This window comes from Cotesia typhae, unplaced genomic scaffold (genome assembly GCF_013202065.1).
Source record: "Cotesia typhae breed Kobodo isofemale line unplaced genomic scaffold, CoteBio_Ctyphae contig_22, whole genome shotgun sequence".
NCBI lineage: Eukaryota > Metazoa > Arthropoda > Insecta > Hymenoptera > Braconidae > Cotesia > Cotesia typhae.
In genome coordinates, this window is record NW_027423728.1 from 5,260,513 (window position 1) to 5,277,767 (window position 17,255).

Consider the following 17,255-nt stretch of genomic DNA (forward strand, 5'->3'; position numbering starts at 1 on the left):
GTAAAAAAAAACCCCCATATTTGCTTTATTATACACTGATAGAAGCATTTAGTACGGAGTACTAAACTGATGATTTAGTAACAAAATTTTTAGTCATTCATAAAATATTTTTTACCCATCAATATTATTTGTTACAGTTTAATAAATGATTTTTTTATTCTAATTACTAAATCTTATTAAATAGAACTAAATCCTTCTGTCAGTGTATAAATAAGTAATCATCAATACCATACCTCTTTAAGCGGAACAGCAACATAAGGATTCTGCTTGCTGATATAATGAGGGCTTCCAGGAACCCCCGGTTTTCTCCTCCTCAAATACAAGAAGCACATCATGGCAGTGAGCGCCAACCCCAACAAGAATCCCGCAATACACCCTCCCACTACAGCGCCCACAGAAATTCCGGCGACATGTACACTCCTGGGCAGAGCATTAGTATCAACGTCATTTCTCCCCCAATCACTAGCTCCAAAGCTCCCGTCATCGCCATCTTCAATGTTCCAGCACTTGCGAACCTCGCGACTAGAACCCTCACAAATTCCATCACCGAGTTTCATCAAACACTGTCTCTTTCGGAACTGGGTCTGTCCGTCACAAGCAGACCAAGCGCTCCAGTTGTCCCATCCGTATAAAGACGCACAGCTGGGCATTTCGCAAGTCTCGCGCATGACACTGATGCCCTCGCAGCCTGACAGCGCCACCACTCCTGACGCCGCGGAACTAGCATCCGCTAGACAATCCCGCGTGCGCGTTCTGAAGCCCACGCCACACGAGACCGAACATTCTGACCACTCTGTCCAACATGACCACTCTCCTCTTCCATTTCTTTGAACGAACTCATCGTCATCCCCATTCACAGTCTCTGACTCTCCCTTGCAAGGGTTCATATTACAGATCCTCGTCTGGATATTGACACCCTCACAAGGTGGTGACTCACAGGAACGCATTCGGTGCTGAGATCCACCATTACACGCCCGACTGCACGCGTACCAAGGCGACCACTCTGACCAGCCGTCGGTATTGTCAAAATTGTTGTTGTTAGGACTGAAAACCGTGTTCTTGGAACAGGTACCATCGTTCTTGCAATGCCGCTCTTCTTCTTTGGCCAAGGCAACTTTAACTGAAGCAGGGTCGTCAGTTTGGGCCCGACAACTGAACTTGTACCTTTTTTCCGTGACTCCCATAGCAGTCTGGCTACCGTTTACGAGCAGCCAAGGCGTCCAGGAATAGCGTCGAGTTTCTGAACAGGAATGAGTGTTACAATCCTCGATCTGGAAGCTACACCCAGAACACTCTGGAGTTGACGAAGCTGTAGACGATGGCAGCTTGTCGCAAGTTCTTTTACGAATTCTGATACCACCATTGCAAGCGCGCGAGCAGGTGTTCCAGGAGCCCCAGGGTGACCAAACGCCGATCGATTGAGTAGGGGGTGGGGGTGGAGCTTTGGCTGGAACGGGACAAGGTGGGAGGTCTATACAGACTATTTCGTCGTGATCATGCCCAACGCAAACGCGCCCTCCGTAAGCAGGAGCAGGATTCGTACAAGTTCGTCTGCGAGTTTTGATAGCGAAGCCGCAAGTTTGTGAGCAGGCTGACCAGGCGGACCACGCTGTCCAGCCACCATGAACCGTGCAGTTGGCAACCTTGATGCGCGTGCCCGTACATTGGGAGCCGCCATTTTGTGGAGGCGGGTTGTTGCATTCGCGAGTTTGACACTGACATGTGTCCGGGCTTTCTGTATCAATGTGAGGGCGCAAGTGTGACCTGATGTTGTGGCCCGTAGCCATTTCAGCTGTTCCGTGTTGGCAAGACGACCAAGTGCTCCAGGCGCTCCAACCGCCATCTACTGGGTCGGTTAGAACTGGACAGGTTGTTACTTCTTGGCGCCAATGATTCGCTAAATAGTTCTGCGTCGGTGCTTGGTCGCATTTCATCAAATGCGCGTTCCAGCCACAGTAGGGATCTTGGGCGTTCAGACAAGCCTGTTCTTTCTTGTGTCTGTGACACTGGGCAGCGGGAATTCTGAGTAAGCCAGTCTCCATTCCTACGTAGAGACTCTGAGAGTCTTTTAAGAACTGGAGCGTCATTGCTGGTGAAGGAAATGGGCCCCAAACTTCGACAATGCAAGTTTCTTGTGTTCTAGGAAGGACTGATATCTTCTTGATCAGTCCTTCGGTGGTAGCTACGTAGAGAACCGTCACCCCGCGGTGGATTTTTGTCGGTGTTACGTCTACTGCGATGTGAGTGAAGCGTTCCAGAGTGGTTGCGTGCAAGGGTGATGAAGTGGTTCCTTGGACAGCTTCGTCCATCAGTTGGTAACGTTGGTTGTCGAATATTTGGTGAGCTGGGGGCTGCTCGAGGCGCCCACAATGTTGTCGGTACTGATTCGGCACTCGCTTCTTCTCCCATGCTGCTCCTGAATGCTCTTGGTGCTTGAAGGGGCCGTTGAATGCTTGATTTATCGCGGTCATGTTGAATGAACATATCGCAGAGCCGGCAATTGCGTTGCTGTCGAAAAATTAAATTATTTAGTTTTTATATTAATAAACAGTGAATTATTTATTACTGTATTTCCGGGTTGCAGATTGATTAATGGAATGATGAACTTTGATATTTTCGTTAAAGTTAATTAATCAATTAATCATACAAGTTAAAAATCAATTAATCATTGATTAAATTTGATTGGATATTAATTTAGGCGAGATTTGTGATTTGTGGAACTAGAATTTAGTTGGTGAAGTTACCTAGGAGTTGTGAAGGTTGCATAGACTATTCCTTCCTCTGAGTGGTAAGCTGCGCCTTGGATTTCATCGTAGTAGAACGGAAATTCACCAGGAAGGGAACAGTTTAGTCGGGCTTTGCTAAAAGTTGTCCATATTCCCCGTTGGACTGTTGGGCTTCCTGGGTCTTTTTTGCACACTCGGGATATTCGAGAGTATATTTTCTGGAATTTATATAAAGAGAATAAATATTGTGGGTACTAATTTATTTCTGAATAAATTTTTTAAACCTAATAAAAAAAAAAGTATAGAAAAATTAATTAAATTGTTGTTCGAATAATTTTTTTTTTAATTAAGCAATAAAATAACAGAAAAAATGGAAAATATATGAATAGTACAGAAAATAGGCTGGGAACAATATTGACGCATGCGCGTTACATGTTCCGTATGATGTAACTATAGAAATACACCTACCATATTGTTCTTAAGTTAAAATGTTGTAATTTTTACGATAATTAATGGATAAATTAAACATGTTTTGAAATTTTAGTCATATAAAATGTTTTTCTTTTATTGTCACTTAATTATTACCTTCAGTTTTCATTAAAGAAAGATTTTAATGCACATACATATTATTAAGTGTTCAACTCAACATTTTACGGTCTGACACATATTCATGCAATTATTACGTATAATTCTATACTAATTATACAATTATCTTCATCGTAAGTATATGATTATTTTTATATTTAGAATTCTTTTGTTACAGTTTTAATTCTTTAAAAGAATAACCTTCAAATAAATAACAAAAATTCAATGAAATAATTTTTATTTTTTATTTTTATTAAAAAAAAAATTATTATGATACTAAAATCAGCAGATAATTAATTATTTTTTTGATTTTATTTAAAAAATAAATTTTTTTATAAATTCTGCCTGTTCAAATTTTAAAATATATTTTTCTAGAGTATTTAAATTTTATTTTTACATTTAATAAGATAATTATATTCATGTTTTCAAAAATAAATTAATTTGATGTAAAAAAAATTTTATTTCAAGTTCCAGAGATTTTTTTTAGCATGAAATAAAATGTATTTTATTAAATTTATGAATTATAAGTAATTAATAAATTACCTTTCCGCAGTTGATGTATTCAACAGCTATTTCACGAAATAAAAAGTAAACATGGTCTTCAGTTTCGAAGCTTCCAACGAACTGTGGATCATTGAGCCACCTAAAAAGTAAAAAAAAAAAAAAAATTACTAAAAGTAATGAATATATCTTAATTTAATTTCCTGAGTACACGATCAACGGTCATAATTACATATTAACAAAAAATGTTATTTTATTTATGCGACAGGAAGGCAAATAAATTAGTTTACGTGAGTCAATTAAATTGATTAATTACACTGATGAGAGAAAAATAAATATAAAAAATAAAATTTCATTAAAATTGCGCATCACTTGGATCGGTGCGTTATTTATAATTAAGTAGAAATTTTTTACATTAACACAAACCTCGAGTCGTACTGCTGCGTGCGAAGACTTGGTGACGCTAATGTCCGGTAAATAGTTCCATCGGTACCGGAAAAATCTGTCGGCGCGCCGGCAAATAGACCGGCATTTTCTTTTGCCAGCAATGCCGTTACATTCGCCTGGGGTGAGTATGGACACATTGCGACACCAGAAACTGAACTTGTTATGCTGTTGATATTTTCAATCTGTAAATGATTTATTAATTTATTTATTAACAAAATTTGAACCTTATCAGAATCCTCAGAAGGAGTATTAGTAAAAAAAAAAACCTTTGAGATCAATTAATGAGCTTTTTACTCTATTAAAGAGTCGGAATAATTTGTACAAAGATTAAAAAATGAAAATACATTATTTTAAAATAAAAATTAAATTTTTGATCGTAATAAAAGTTTTTCCAAGTAAGAGCGGTACTGGGCCCATAACCTATGGAATAATCAACATGACAAGTTACTAAACAGTTAATTTGTCGGTAAACATTTTGATTTATCGATTTTAAAATGAATAAAATCTGTTTATTGTTCTCTTCAAATGTTTGTCATAATTACAGATAAGATCTAACGTGACTTAAACTTTATTTTTAGAGCTATAATTTTCCAATTTTAGTTCCTGTGTTGAGTGTTAAGTACAAGACACTTATTGCCGAACAAAAAAGTTGTATTGAACAGTCTATAATAAACAGCCAATAAATAAGAGGGTCAATTATGTAAATGAGAATGTTAATTACACGAACCGGATGAAAATAAAGAAATTGAAGAGAGACGGTGAAATTAACCGTCAATTAAGGGGATTAATAATAATTATTACCTCACGCCATGTGCACTGTGGGCTGAAGGCATTGGTACCGCAGGTAAAGAGACTCTTGCCATTAGTAAGCAGGACCTTGATGTAATTGTGACAGTCGAGAGCGGTTTGACCTTTGTCTTGGCACACGGTCGCTTTTTCCGGTGGCGCTGGCCACGACGCGTGTTCCAGAGGCGTCAGAGAATTCAGCGTTAGTCGGTACAGGTTATCTCTGCAATAAGAAATAATCATAAAAATAGTAATTAATATATCATAAAAATTATTTAGTTGTAATTACAAATCAGTTTGAAATGTCGCTAAACTAATCTGTTGGTAATTTTAAAAGTAGATCAAATAAAAGTTGAAATTATGGTGCCTGATATCATTCAGGAGAAACAAAAAAAAAAAAAAAACATTTTATTCGTCCTACCACTAAAAAAATTAGTCGCGTGTCATAAGGTGGTATGTAATGTAACACAATATATTTGCTGTCTATCTCGTGCTCCCTTGTATTTCGTTTTGAGAACAGCTGGACCTGGGCTTGTACCCGATAAGCGCTTATCCACAACTTTATAACTTATAACACATAACATTTGAATAAAAAGTAATGCCGTGTTTCTTGCAATATCTATTGATAACATAAAAAAATTGAAATAAATAAATAAAACCAGATCAGACAAAACGAAACTCTTTATACCACCAATAACTTTTAATCCAGTCTTTACTTATATTATATCAGTCCTTGAGCCCGCGGTGCGGTGATTATTTTTTACCTGTAAATTTATAAATATAACTACAAACATATTTGAATATTCAGCGCCAACGCAAGTTTATTTATAAATTTATTTATAATTTATCACCAGTCAAGTTTTAAAGTTAAATCTCCAGTCTACAAGTTGAGTTTAAGTTCTCGTATCAGTTTTTGCGCCTACTCGACTACTACAAGTCGATCGTCAATCGATCTATTTACTCGATATAATAATAATAACAATAGCAATATAAACAAAAATAATAGTAATAAAAATTAAAGGTACGTAGATTGTCGCCTACAAACATTTTAATAAAATTCAAGTAGGTTGTTTTGGAATGCTGCTCAATAGTTACGTTGGCACTTTGTTTCTCCGATCAAGTCACTTGACTTTGTCAAATGCTATTTCAACAGCCGTCGACCTGTTGTGTAGCCTTGAGTTCGCCCTTAAAGTTATTGTTCAAGATACGTCTGTTTGCTAACTGTTTTTATTATTGTACTTTAAATTTTATGACCAATTCGTTGTATATGTGTATATATAATCACATAAGATTCATGTATGATCAGATATCGACTTTTGTACAGAGGACCTAAGATATAAATAATAATTTCACTGTAATTATTGATCGGAGTGTGTTCAATAACGGACAGTTTGGCGTAGGAGAATGTCAAACTGAGATCAGTGATTACGTCTCAGTCAACCGAGTTATAACCTGTTGGCACTCTTGTATCTTTGATCATAGGACCGGAGATTGTCGAGCTTAATCCTTCATCCTAAAAGACTTAACAGCTGTCATTGGTTATTGATGTTTAGTCAAAATTAATACCACTAAATAAAATTTTGGAGATATTTTAAATTAATATTTATATGGTCAAATTAAACAATAAATTGCCATATCAAGCCATATAATGTCATGGATTGTTCATATAATGCTATATATGGCCATATCAGGATTTTTTTTCACATAACTATAAAAATAAAAAAAATTTTTTGACCGTCTAATTATTTATAAATAATGGAGTAAAGTTCAATTATTTATGAAAAAGTACACAGAAAAAAAATTTACTTGAATCAAGTAAATAATTTTGAAGAACTTGATCTTCTTGATTTAAGTAGAAAAATTCTTAAATTAAGAAATTTTTCTTAGTTTAAGTAATTTTTATTCAATTCAAGAATTTTTCGTCTTGATTCAATAAATAACCAAAAGAAGAAAGAGATATAGTAACAAAGATAGTCTTTTAGCAAAAATTAAATAAGGGGAAGAGTATTCGTGCGCTGAGCAGGAAGTAATCTGTTTCAATGTGGCCACTTTCTGATAAGTAGTGCAATAACGAGCAATTCAAGTAGTCACTTGTATCTAACTAATATACTTATACTTGTGTTACATATGTATTTTTATTTTTTCTTAATACAACTTCTTCCTATCCTCATCATTATTTCTCTCTCCATCATCCTTCATCCGTTATTCATCTCTATTATATTCGTCAGTTAGATACAGTCGCTCCCGTACTAGGTGGATTAACACCGTTACACATTTTTATCATTTTAATTTTATCATTTCATCATATTATCCATAATATTATATCCTATTCGATTAAACGAACTAATTCAATTTAATTCCATTGAATTCCTCCTGTAAGTCATTGGTGAATTATTATGAGCAAAATTCATTTTTATTGAGCCCATTAGACATAAATATTGGAGTCATTTTTATCGTGACACCGGCTGATTACACAGCAACTAAAAGTTATTATTACTTACACCCGGTTGCGAGTTAGTAGATTATGTATATAATATAATATAATATGTATAGACTTGAGGTACAACAGACTAGCGATTTTAAACGGCCTCGAGCCGTCCTCCTGTTTCACTTTTGTGATTGCAGCCACACTTTGACAAGAAATAAACCGGCAGCCAAGCATAAATGGCGCCTACGTGGGCGCTTAATTATTTATTCCTTTTTTTTTGTTAATAAATATTTTTATCGATATTCTTACACTCGATATTAAGTAACGGCCAAATTAATTATTAATTAATCTATTAAATAATCGGTGGTGAATAAATTTCAACGCCGGTTATTTTATAGTTATTTATCATCAAACTATATTTTTATTTCATGATAGAGAAAATTTGACAATTAAATTGAAAAAGAGAAAAATTTAATTATTTTTCAATAGGACAATCTGCGTAAACATAAATATTAACTAATTTATTGAAGAAATGTTTGAAAGCTTTTGTTTATGCCAATGCATTTATAAAAAAATTATTTGAATGCATTTGATAGAAAAATTATTTTTTCTTCAACAAATTTTATTTTAATGATTCATTAAAAATATAGCAAAGAAACTTGAATAAAGAAAAAAACAAATATTTTACTATAATCCATTCTAAAAATTTTTATCGCCGTTTTTCATATCAAGCCATAAATAGTAACATTAAGCAACATAAAGACAGATCAAATTTTTTGATAAAAAATTTTTGAATGTTCACCTTTTTCTCTCAATTATCTTTGTTCAATTTTCTTGATTCTGTTCAAAAATTTCTTGAAGTAATTAAATCAGAATATCTCGTTCAAAGAATTAAATTTCAGATACTATATTCTTCTTTAATCAACTTTTTTTTCCAGTCCAATAAAAAAATCCACTTCCATTATCTGAACACCCGAATTTTAAGGTGTGTAATTATTATATTAAAACAAAAGCTAAAAAAGCCAACAAGATGTTGATTTCGCAGTAAAAATATATAAATGTCTGACTCGCACTGTAAATCCAAGTGTTTTAATAAAACACACATAAAGTGTTTCGTTCATATCTTGAAGCATTGTAGTCACTTTTAAAACACTTCCACGTGTTTTAATTTCCTATGTTAAATGCCCATTTGTAGTCACTTTTAAAACACTTGGATTTACAGTGCGATTAATCTTGAGATCGTTGTGAGGCTGATATGGGTATTAAGGTCGCGTGAGAACGATAAATTAATCGTTCGGGATCGTTTTACCGGTAGGTGTCGATAGCAAATAAAAATAAACCATTATATTTATAATTATAACATTATAATGCAAAATTGAGTAGAAAATCAAATAGAAAACCTGATTCAAAAATTTGGTTTTAATTTTTTAGATCAATATTGATATAATGATATGATATGAGAAGAGTTGGACAGCTATTTTATTTCCATTCCTATCGTGGGAAGTTTTTGAAATATTCATTCATGTATTTTTTGAGAATAATCTGACTTTTTTTCAGTTATTATTAAAGATATTTTTATTCTCAACAGTATTTGCTGAGTGACGTGTTTGTATAATGCATTCGTATCTATGTAGAGGAATTATTTTATACAAATAAAATCTACAAATGAAAGATACACACAGTAACAGCACAGGTATCAACGGCCTACGCGCACGTTCTTAATATAAAGCATTGTATGTCGAAATCGCGAATTATGCGTACACACGCGTGCATGAGCGACAACCTGGGGACGGGGCACTATTAATATACGCAGGTAGATATAGACGGCAATCCTGCACATTATAACATTTTGTATCCCGCGTGGGTTTTTAGATATTTTTAAATTCTTTTGCTTTAGTTTAGTTTTTTATTCATTATTATTATTATTATTATTATTATTATAAATGCAGATATATTTATTTATATATGGAGCGTTATATCAATGAGACAGCTGCGGTGAGAGCGGTGTTACATTAAATATCGCTCAAATTGAGAGAAAGTGTGTGTTTAATTTGAAAAATAAAAAAAAAATTTGAGAAATTGAGAATTGAGTTGTTGAAAAATAGTTTTCATAAATTTTTACTTGAAAAAAAAAAATTAATTTAATAATTCAAGCGTGAGTTATGAAGAAAGTAGTTCTGGTAAAAAATTTCTCTAAGTATTATAATTAACATATTAGTACTAATATTGATAAATATTTATTAAAGTAAATATTTATTTAATGAGAAGATTAAATCTCGGATTGGAATGGTCAGTAATTTAATAATTTTTATAAGATACTTTTATAGTTAATATTTAATATTTAATATTTATGGAGTTAGAGTGTGTACTTGTGTTTTATGTGAATGAGGATTACCTAATCCGTAATCCTCGATTATGTGGTACACAGGTATGTATGAGGTAGAAGCTTGTAATCGTATTCTCGTATCTGTCGTTAATTAATTAACACGCGCGTGCCTTTTAAATTAATTGCGCTGGTGTTTGTGTGTATCATACATGTGTAAATCATTAAGTTGTTTAGATTCTACGTTTACGTAACGCTGCCCCTAATCTACTTGACTGATGGTTTACATTGTTCTATTATTATGATAATTTCAGGATAATTCATAGCTAACAGAGGACTTAGTAAATGTGAGCTTCGAAATTTGATTTTTTATAATTAAATTTTTGAAATTTATTATTATTATCTATATAATTATGATAATAAGGAAAATTTTATAAAATTTATAAAATGAGTTTTTTAAATTACATTTAGTACCATTAGAAAGGGTTTGACCTAAAATTTTTACTTTTAAATCTTTCATATGATTTTTAGCAATAGTTAATTTATTATGATCATTTTTTGAAGTAGTTATAAATAGATCCTTATCGTAAATTGGGTTTGATATTTTTTCAGTGATAGTCAATTTTTTTGTTAAGTTTTTGGAGAAGTTTTGAATAGTTTGTTGGATCGGTAAATTTGTTTCATCGCAGTTTCCATTAAATTATTCGTAATTGATTTTTTTATAGCTTTATTATTTTTAAAATTTTCTCAAACTATGTATAAAAAAATATAGCAGTATAAAAAAATTATTAAGCCAAAGTTTTTTTATTTATAATTCAGAAAGCTCGACATTTACATAGTGACTGTAGGTTGCCAATTATTATTGTTATTCATTAAAAATTTTAGGAAAAAATTCGATCTTTGTTTATTTAACGAGTACTAAGTACATGCATTAACGATTAATGTTTAATAATGTACCCGTTAATTTGTTGTCAGTCTAATTTTTCGTAAGAGAAAGTATGCACTTAGTAATTATTACGGCGCCATGATTTACATTCTCTTTGATGTTAATTTACTATCATACATGTGTCGTTATGTGTGAGATATTATTCAATATTCAAATATCCTGTTATTATTTTTAATTTTGTAACACCTCGATACTGCTATGAACATTTGTAACGAAAAAATTTGAATAAATCGATCAGGAAAATTTCTTTCACTGAATGTTAAATGTCAATTTGCTATTGATGGTCTGGAATTTAAAATTCTCTTTTTATGTCTATAGTAATTTTTCAACTTTGTATCAAATTTTTTGCTTCTATCGCCTCTTTATAACTGATATTAAATGTTATTAAATGTCGGGAATATGATACCGCGGACTATTGAGGATCAAATTGAATTTACTTTCCCTTTAATTACAATTTAATTACACATTGAAGGCTATGCACAAAATTTCAAGTTAAAACCCACAAAGTCAGTACTTAGCCCAGAAAATTTTATTAATTTATATTTCCGTCATTAAAATTAATACCCCAATAAAACTAATTGATCGAAAAATCTAGTGAGCCGTAGGCAGAACCTGACAACCCACACGCGTTTTAAATGCCGTAAGGGTTCATGATACTCTTGATACTCGTATTTATTTCACTATTACTATTACCATTACTATTATGATGCTTATAATACCCCGTACCAGACATATTTATATATTATTCATTATATATTATATATAACTTTACTTGTAGCTTTACCGGTAGTTCTATACCGCCGACTACCTAATATAACTAACATATAACGTAATATAATATTATTATGTACATAATACCTCTCCTTTAAAATAAATATACCCAATCGACGTGTTCAAGATCACTTCCAACTAAAACCCTCCGTATTACATATAATACCCTATTATTAGATTATGTCATAATATTCTTTTTTATTATTTTTTTAATAAAAATAACTGACAGCTTTGTCTTGGGTATTAAAAGTCAAGTTCTACTACTTATCCTTTCTCTCAGCATACAAGTCAGGATAGTCCTGTTATTTCTGCGGTAAAAACTTCGGTCAAGAAAATAATAGTGTAATGAAAAAAATCAATGACTTATAAGAAAATTTTTTAATTCAATTTATGTAAATATATATATTTATTATTTTTTTTTTTTTTTACAAAAAAGAAATTAACTTAATTAAAAAAAATTTCTTGAATTAAGAAAACTCGTAGCAAGAAAGCCGATTTTATTGCTTCCAGAATTTTTTTTTAGTTTTTAAATTCTTACTTCGAAATCTGTTTATGCTTGGTTCAAAATTAAGTTTTCAATTAATTTTTATTAGAGAAAAATCCAATATAATTAATAACTACTGGATATAGAGATTTATCCAACGAACGTATTTAATTGAAGATTTTTCTTTACTAGATAGCCTCTAAATGTCTGTCATTGATAATTCAGTCATTAAATATCAAGGATATTAAACAATAACCAGTTTCTTATAATTAGAAAATTGTTTATCAAATAAAATGATCCTGACATCATCACAAAAAAATTACTTTTACTTGAAAAAAATAAACTACAGTGTATAATTGTAATCACATGTAATTTCTAATTTAATTTTATAATCAGGATTTGATTTGAGTATTGCAGAGATAAAGTGCTTAATAATTGAAATAAAATATATAAATATAGTTTTGAAGCAAATAAAATAGGAACCTTGAATGATAAAGTTCTTGAATAGAGTTTTTTTTTCGATCTCCATCCAAGAGTTATAATTTTCTTTAATTAAGTGATGTTAATATTTCGAAACAAGACTTAAATTTTGAAGGAAAATATTTACTTGAAATAATTTTTTTTGTGCGCATCGTAATTATTATTATTTGTTAGAGATACCTGGTATTACATGAGTAAAGTATAACTTACAGATCAATAAGCCGCCGATTAATACATAAATCTAAAACTAGACGCGTGAGTATTGCGTATCGACTGGCGCCAACTTCGACATTCTCTTATTATAGGATCGTTAAAAAAAAAATCAAAATTTTAAATATATTTAGTGGAGCGTGATTTATTTTATTACTTTTTTTAATTTCAACTTGAGTCATTATAATTTATTTTATGTGATAAGCATTTTAATAAAATAAATTTTTTATGGTAATCTATTCCGGTGTAAGATTTTTAATTGGTTTTAGCTGTGATGAATTTACAAACTATTTTTATTATGATTGATTTTGATGTGAGTGATTTTTTTTCTTTAATAGAAATTTCTTCTGCGACATTTTCGATCGTAAAAAAAATTAAATAAAATTTTTTATTGAATTTTTATTAAAAAAAAAATTTCAATTTTCTTCGACAAGCAACGAGTTTCTCACGACATAAAAATATATGCTAAACAAACGCGAAAAGACTAAAAAAATAAAATTTATGAAAAAAAAAAGCAATTTGTAAATTCCTCTAAAATTTCGACCAAACTCTCCTCTAACGCACGAAAAGTAAACCACTTAAAGATAAAAGTAACACAGAGAAGTCGAATAAAGAAAATAAATGTTTCGCGTGTTTGCGGTGCTTGCGTTCCGCTAAAAAATTAATATCAATAATAATAATAATAATGAAAAATAAAAAATATATTCTGTTATTTTTATCTCTCAATATGTTTATGTTCAAATTTATTTTTAGATGCGATAAAATGAAGAGAAATCAATAAGTTGACAGAATGATAGAAAATTGCAGAATTAAATGCAAATCCGTCTTAACGGTCTGGTGTCCGATTCCTCAGTGGGTGGGTCAAAGCCATCATTCTCAATAAGATATAATACTCTTCTTGTGATATTGTTAGATAACTATTCTATATATAGAGCTTTGACATATTATAAATTATTTATTATAATAATAATTTTTTTTTAATAAATTAAATTACTTCGTTAAAATTTTGGATCGCTAATAGATCGAAAATTTTTACAGCTTGATTATTTTCAAGACGAAAAAATAAAATCTATTTAGAGTCAGGTTTGACACACTTAATTATCAATGTGACATTAATAAACTCTCATAAACTCAAATCAAAAGTTATCCGTTTTAATTTAAGCTTAAATATATTAAACGAGAGTTAACGTTTAATTTATTTTTAATTTGCTTTTTTTAGGAACTCACCAGCGTGGGGTTAATGAGGACTGTGTGGGCGATTTTATTATTCTACTTTGTTTCCTTCTGCCTTATCGTTGTTTATACTCAATCAAAATCATATACAATATAACTAAGAAATACCGCCGGTTTCTAAATAAATTCGACTTTGAGATTAATTCATACACTTTTTAACGAAAACAATAATATCAATAAAATAACTTCATTTGTGGATATTAATGAGCAACAATGTTTTGACCACAATTTTTGATTTTTTTTTTTTTTTTTTTTTTTTTTAATAAAAAAAATCTCAAGTTTAGAAAAATTTACTTAAAACAAGATAGAGAAAAATCATTTACTTGATTCAAGATGATGAACTTCTTCAAAATGATTTTCTTGACATAAGATTTTTTCTACTAAATCAAGAAATTTTTTCAGCTGGGCATGATTGTTATTTTACACTGCTTTTGATCAACGAGCTCGAACGTTAAATTATAGTGAAAAATGCAAAGATTTCAGTAATAAACTCAACAATATTCAATAGAAAAATGGACTAAGTACTAAAAAATAATTACCAACAGATAATTTAGCGGTCGTAACTTAAAACTTTTTACAAATAAAAGGAGTACTAAAATCAACTCTCATCTCTTGTAGGAGTTAGGAGTGTATAAAAAGGCATGCCATAAATAAACATTAAAATAATGATAATAACAATAATAATAATAATTATCACACAGTGTTTTAGTCATATATAATAAACAACGTCTAGGTGTACTTAAAACTGTCACAGCGCTATCTTTTATGTACAATCTATAAAGATAATTGTTTTCAGCACAAATGCACGATTTACATTATTCCGACTAAGCCATGACTATAATTACTAATAAATAACGAATTTTTAGATAAAGTACCGGAAGATAAGGTATTAAATAAAATATGATTGACAAGAATGAATTGAGTATATAAATTTATACATTTATGTAAGTAATGGTCAATTATTCTGAGAGATTATAAAAGGATTAAAGGTCACGGGGAAAATTACGTCGACGGATAATGGGTACAAGAAAATAAAGACAAAAGGTGTTGTGTAGTCTGCAGTGAGAAAGGAGAGGATTTACGTCAGGTAATGAGGAGCTAATCCAATATGGGTACTGCGTAGGCGTTCTATTGCTGTGACTTGATGTATATGGAGTGATCTTCAGGAAGTTACAACCACCAACCACCAACCAGATTATTTTCTTTTCTTTCGCTTTTTATTTTTATAAAGTTATCTTGAGATTTATTTAGAAAAAACTAGTTAATAATCTCTCACTTCGCAGGGCTTGAATTAAAATTCGTTTGCTTTTTAGTACGAAAATTTTTTAACTTTAAATCAGCATTAAATTTTAATTTTTGAGATTAATTAAATGTTAAATTAAATGTTTAAATTTTAGTATAGATATAGATTATTTAAGATATTTTTTAAATTTATTTTAGTGACAGCTTATTTAAAAATTTAAACACTGTTATGAAAACTCTTGAAAATGGTTGCTTATTTGTAGCTTGATATTTTAAGTAAATTTTCAAAATTATTAATTATTTAAAAAGTAATTTACCATACACTAAATGCTAAACGCTTTTTCGAAACACGCTACATTTTTTGCTATAAGTTTTATGTATATTAGTTTTGAATTATTCATACTTGGACATTTTAAATAAAGTGTTTTCATTTTTCATCACAAATTTTTTCTTATAAATTTATTTTTATTTTTATCTTTCGAGTTATAAGTAGTGGGAGAAAAATTTTTCTTTTCCATTATGATTTTTTGTTTTTATTCGAGCTTCATGAAAACGCGGAAATAAAAGACTTTCGACAATGGGTAGCAAGATACTTCTCCGATATCCGATTAGTTGTTTCTGGCAACAAGTCAAGATCTTCTTTTAGTTATCCGCGTTGGAGATCCTTTTAACAAGCCTGTCTCAATCTTTTATTCCTTTCCCGCGACTCCACTAGAATAGAATCTTCTGTAATTGGCAATTGCTTTAAAGCAACTTCTAGTTTCATGTTATACCATCGTAATCGAGCGCATACACTGAAACGGGACAGGAAACTGAGAAAAACCGGCAAACGGAAAAATAAACTGTTTTCTTCTTAGTTTCTTTTCTTTCTTTTTTTATTTTTTTCATTATTCTTTCAACTCTTGCCAGACAAAATACTCAATTCTTGTTTGTTTTTATTCTTTAGTTTGTTCACTGGGTTTAAGCCAAATTGGCTAACGCCGACACTTGATTTCTTAAAGTGTTATTCTCGAAGAAAAAATTTTGTAAGTTAAATTTTATAAATTTGTTTACTCAATAATTGAGTTTGTAACTTTGATAAATCGAAAAAAGTTATTTTCTTTATCATTTGATTTATTTTTACGTTTTTTTTTTCTTTTTCTTCAAAACTTGATTAAAGTTAAAAGTAAAATAAATAAAAATGTATATTTTATGAATAATTTTATTTTTTTAAATAATTTAAAAAAAAGACGATTTTTTGCCTAACTTGATGGTCTTATAAATTGTATGGTACGGATTACTAGAATTTTCTTTAAGAAGATTCATATGACTACTGGAGACAATGGCACCCGGCCGCGATACATATGATTGCGTGGGCTGATGCTTGTCGGAGCCAAGAAAAAAGATGGAGGAGCAAGAAAGGGAGGAAAAGAGCTAGAGGAGCGTTAAATTTAATTTACTGCGGCACAATGCCACATTGTGGTTACACTGTATCAAGAGTTATATATCGCAGGACGAATAATTCGCGATCAAGGTATTTATGAACATTGAAATTTTTTCCCCGTGAAAAAATTGTTATATATGGCCAAATATGCACTGATATGATCATATATGGTCTGATCATGGCATATATGATCTAATATGTAATATATAATTTAATTAATTTGATTCAAGAAAAAAAAACCAACGAAATAATTTCAAAGATTTTTTTTTATTGTATTAATTTATATAAGAAAAAATTTTTTGTTAATTATAAACTTTTTTGAATAATTTTCTTCTGGTTCAAAATTTTTGATTTTTGAACGAATATAATTTTTCTTATCAGTGCAGAGCAACAGTTTTTTTTTTAAGAATTAATTGATTATTGGCTATTGATTAACAGTTGAAATAATCCAGTGTGAGTTTTTGATCAAGATTGGATTATTTTGCTGAAGTTAAGATAAGGTTTTATCGCGATAGTGGCGACTGCGTGTCTCTACATTCGTTGAATAGATGATAATGCAGAATCTAGAATGTAGAAGATGCAATGTAGATTTATGGCTTCCATAAAATCTTTACGATTTATCCGAGTTTTAAATACACGAATACAAAAGTAGATATCCATCGCGGAACTT

At 30.8% G+C, this 17,255-nt stretch overlaps 1 protein-coding gene across 4 annotated transcripts in view; it reads right to left on the reverse strand.

The window, feature by feature from the left end:
- Sema5c (Semaphorin 5c) overlaps positions 1-17,255 on the reverse strand; it is a 74,994-nt gene that overhangs the window by 1,608 nt on the left and 56,131 nt on the right. For 3 of the 4 annotated variants that reach the window (XM_074238487.1, XM_074238488.1, XM_074238489.1), the window contains 5 exons: positions 5,061-5,268; positions 4,239-4,441; positions 3,855-3,954; positions 2,745-2,944; positions 234-2,508 (listed from right to left, as the gene is read on the reverse strand). In XM_074238487.1, coding sequence (XP_074094588.1) covers positions 234-2,508; positions 2,745-2,944; positions 3,855-3,954; positions 4,239-4,441; positions 5,061-5,268 — 2,986 coding nt within the window. Of the gene's footprint in view, positions 1-233; positions 2,509-2,744; positions 2,945-3,854; positions 3,955-4,238; positions 4,442-5,060; positions 5,269-5,466; positions 6,255-17,255 lie in introns of those variants that run through there. The other variant, XM_074238490.1, reaches the window with a different exon arrangement.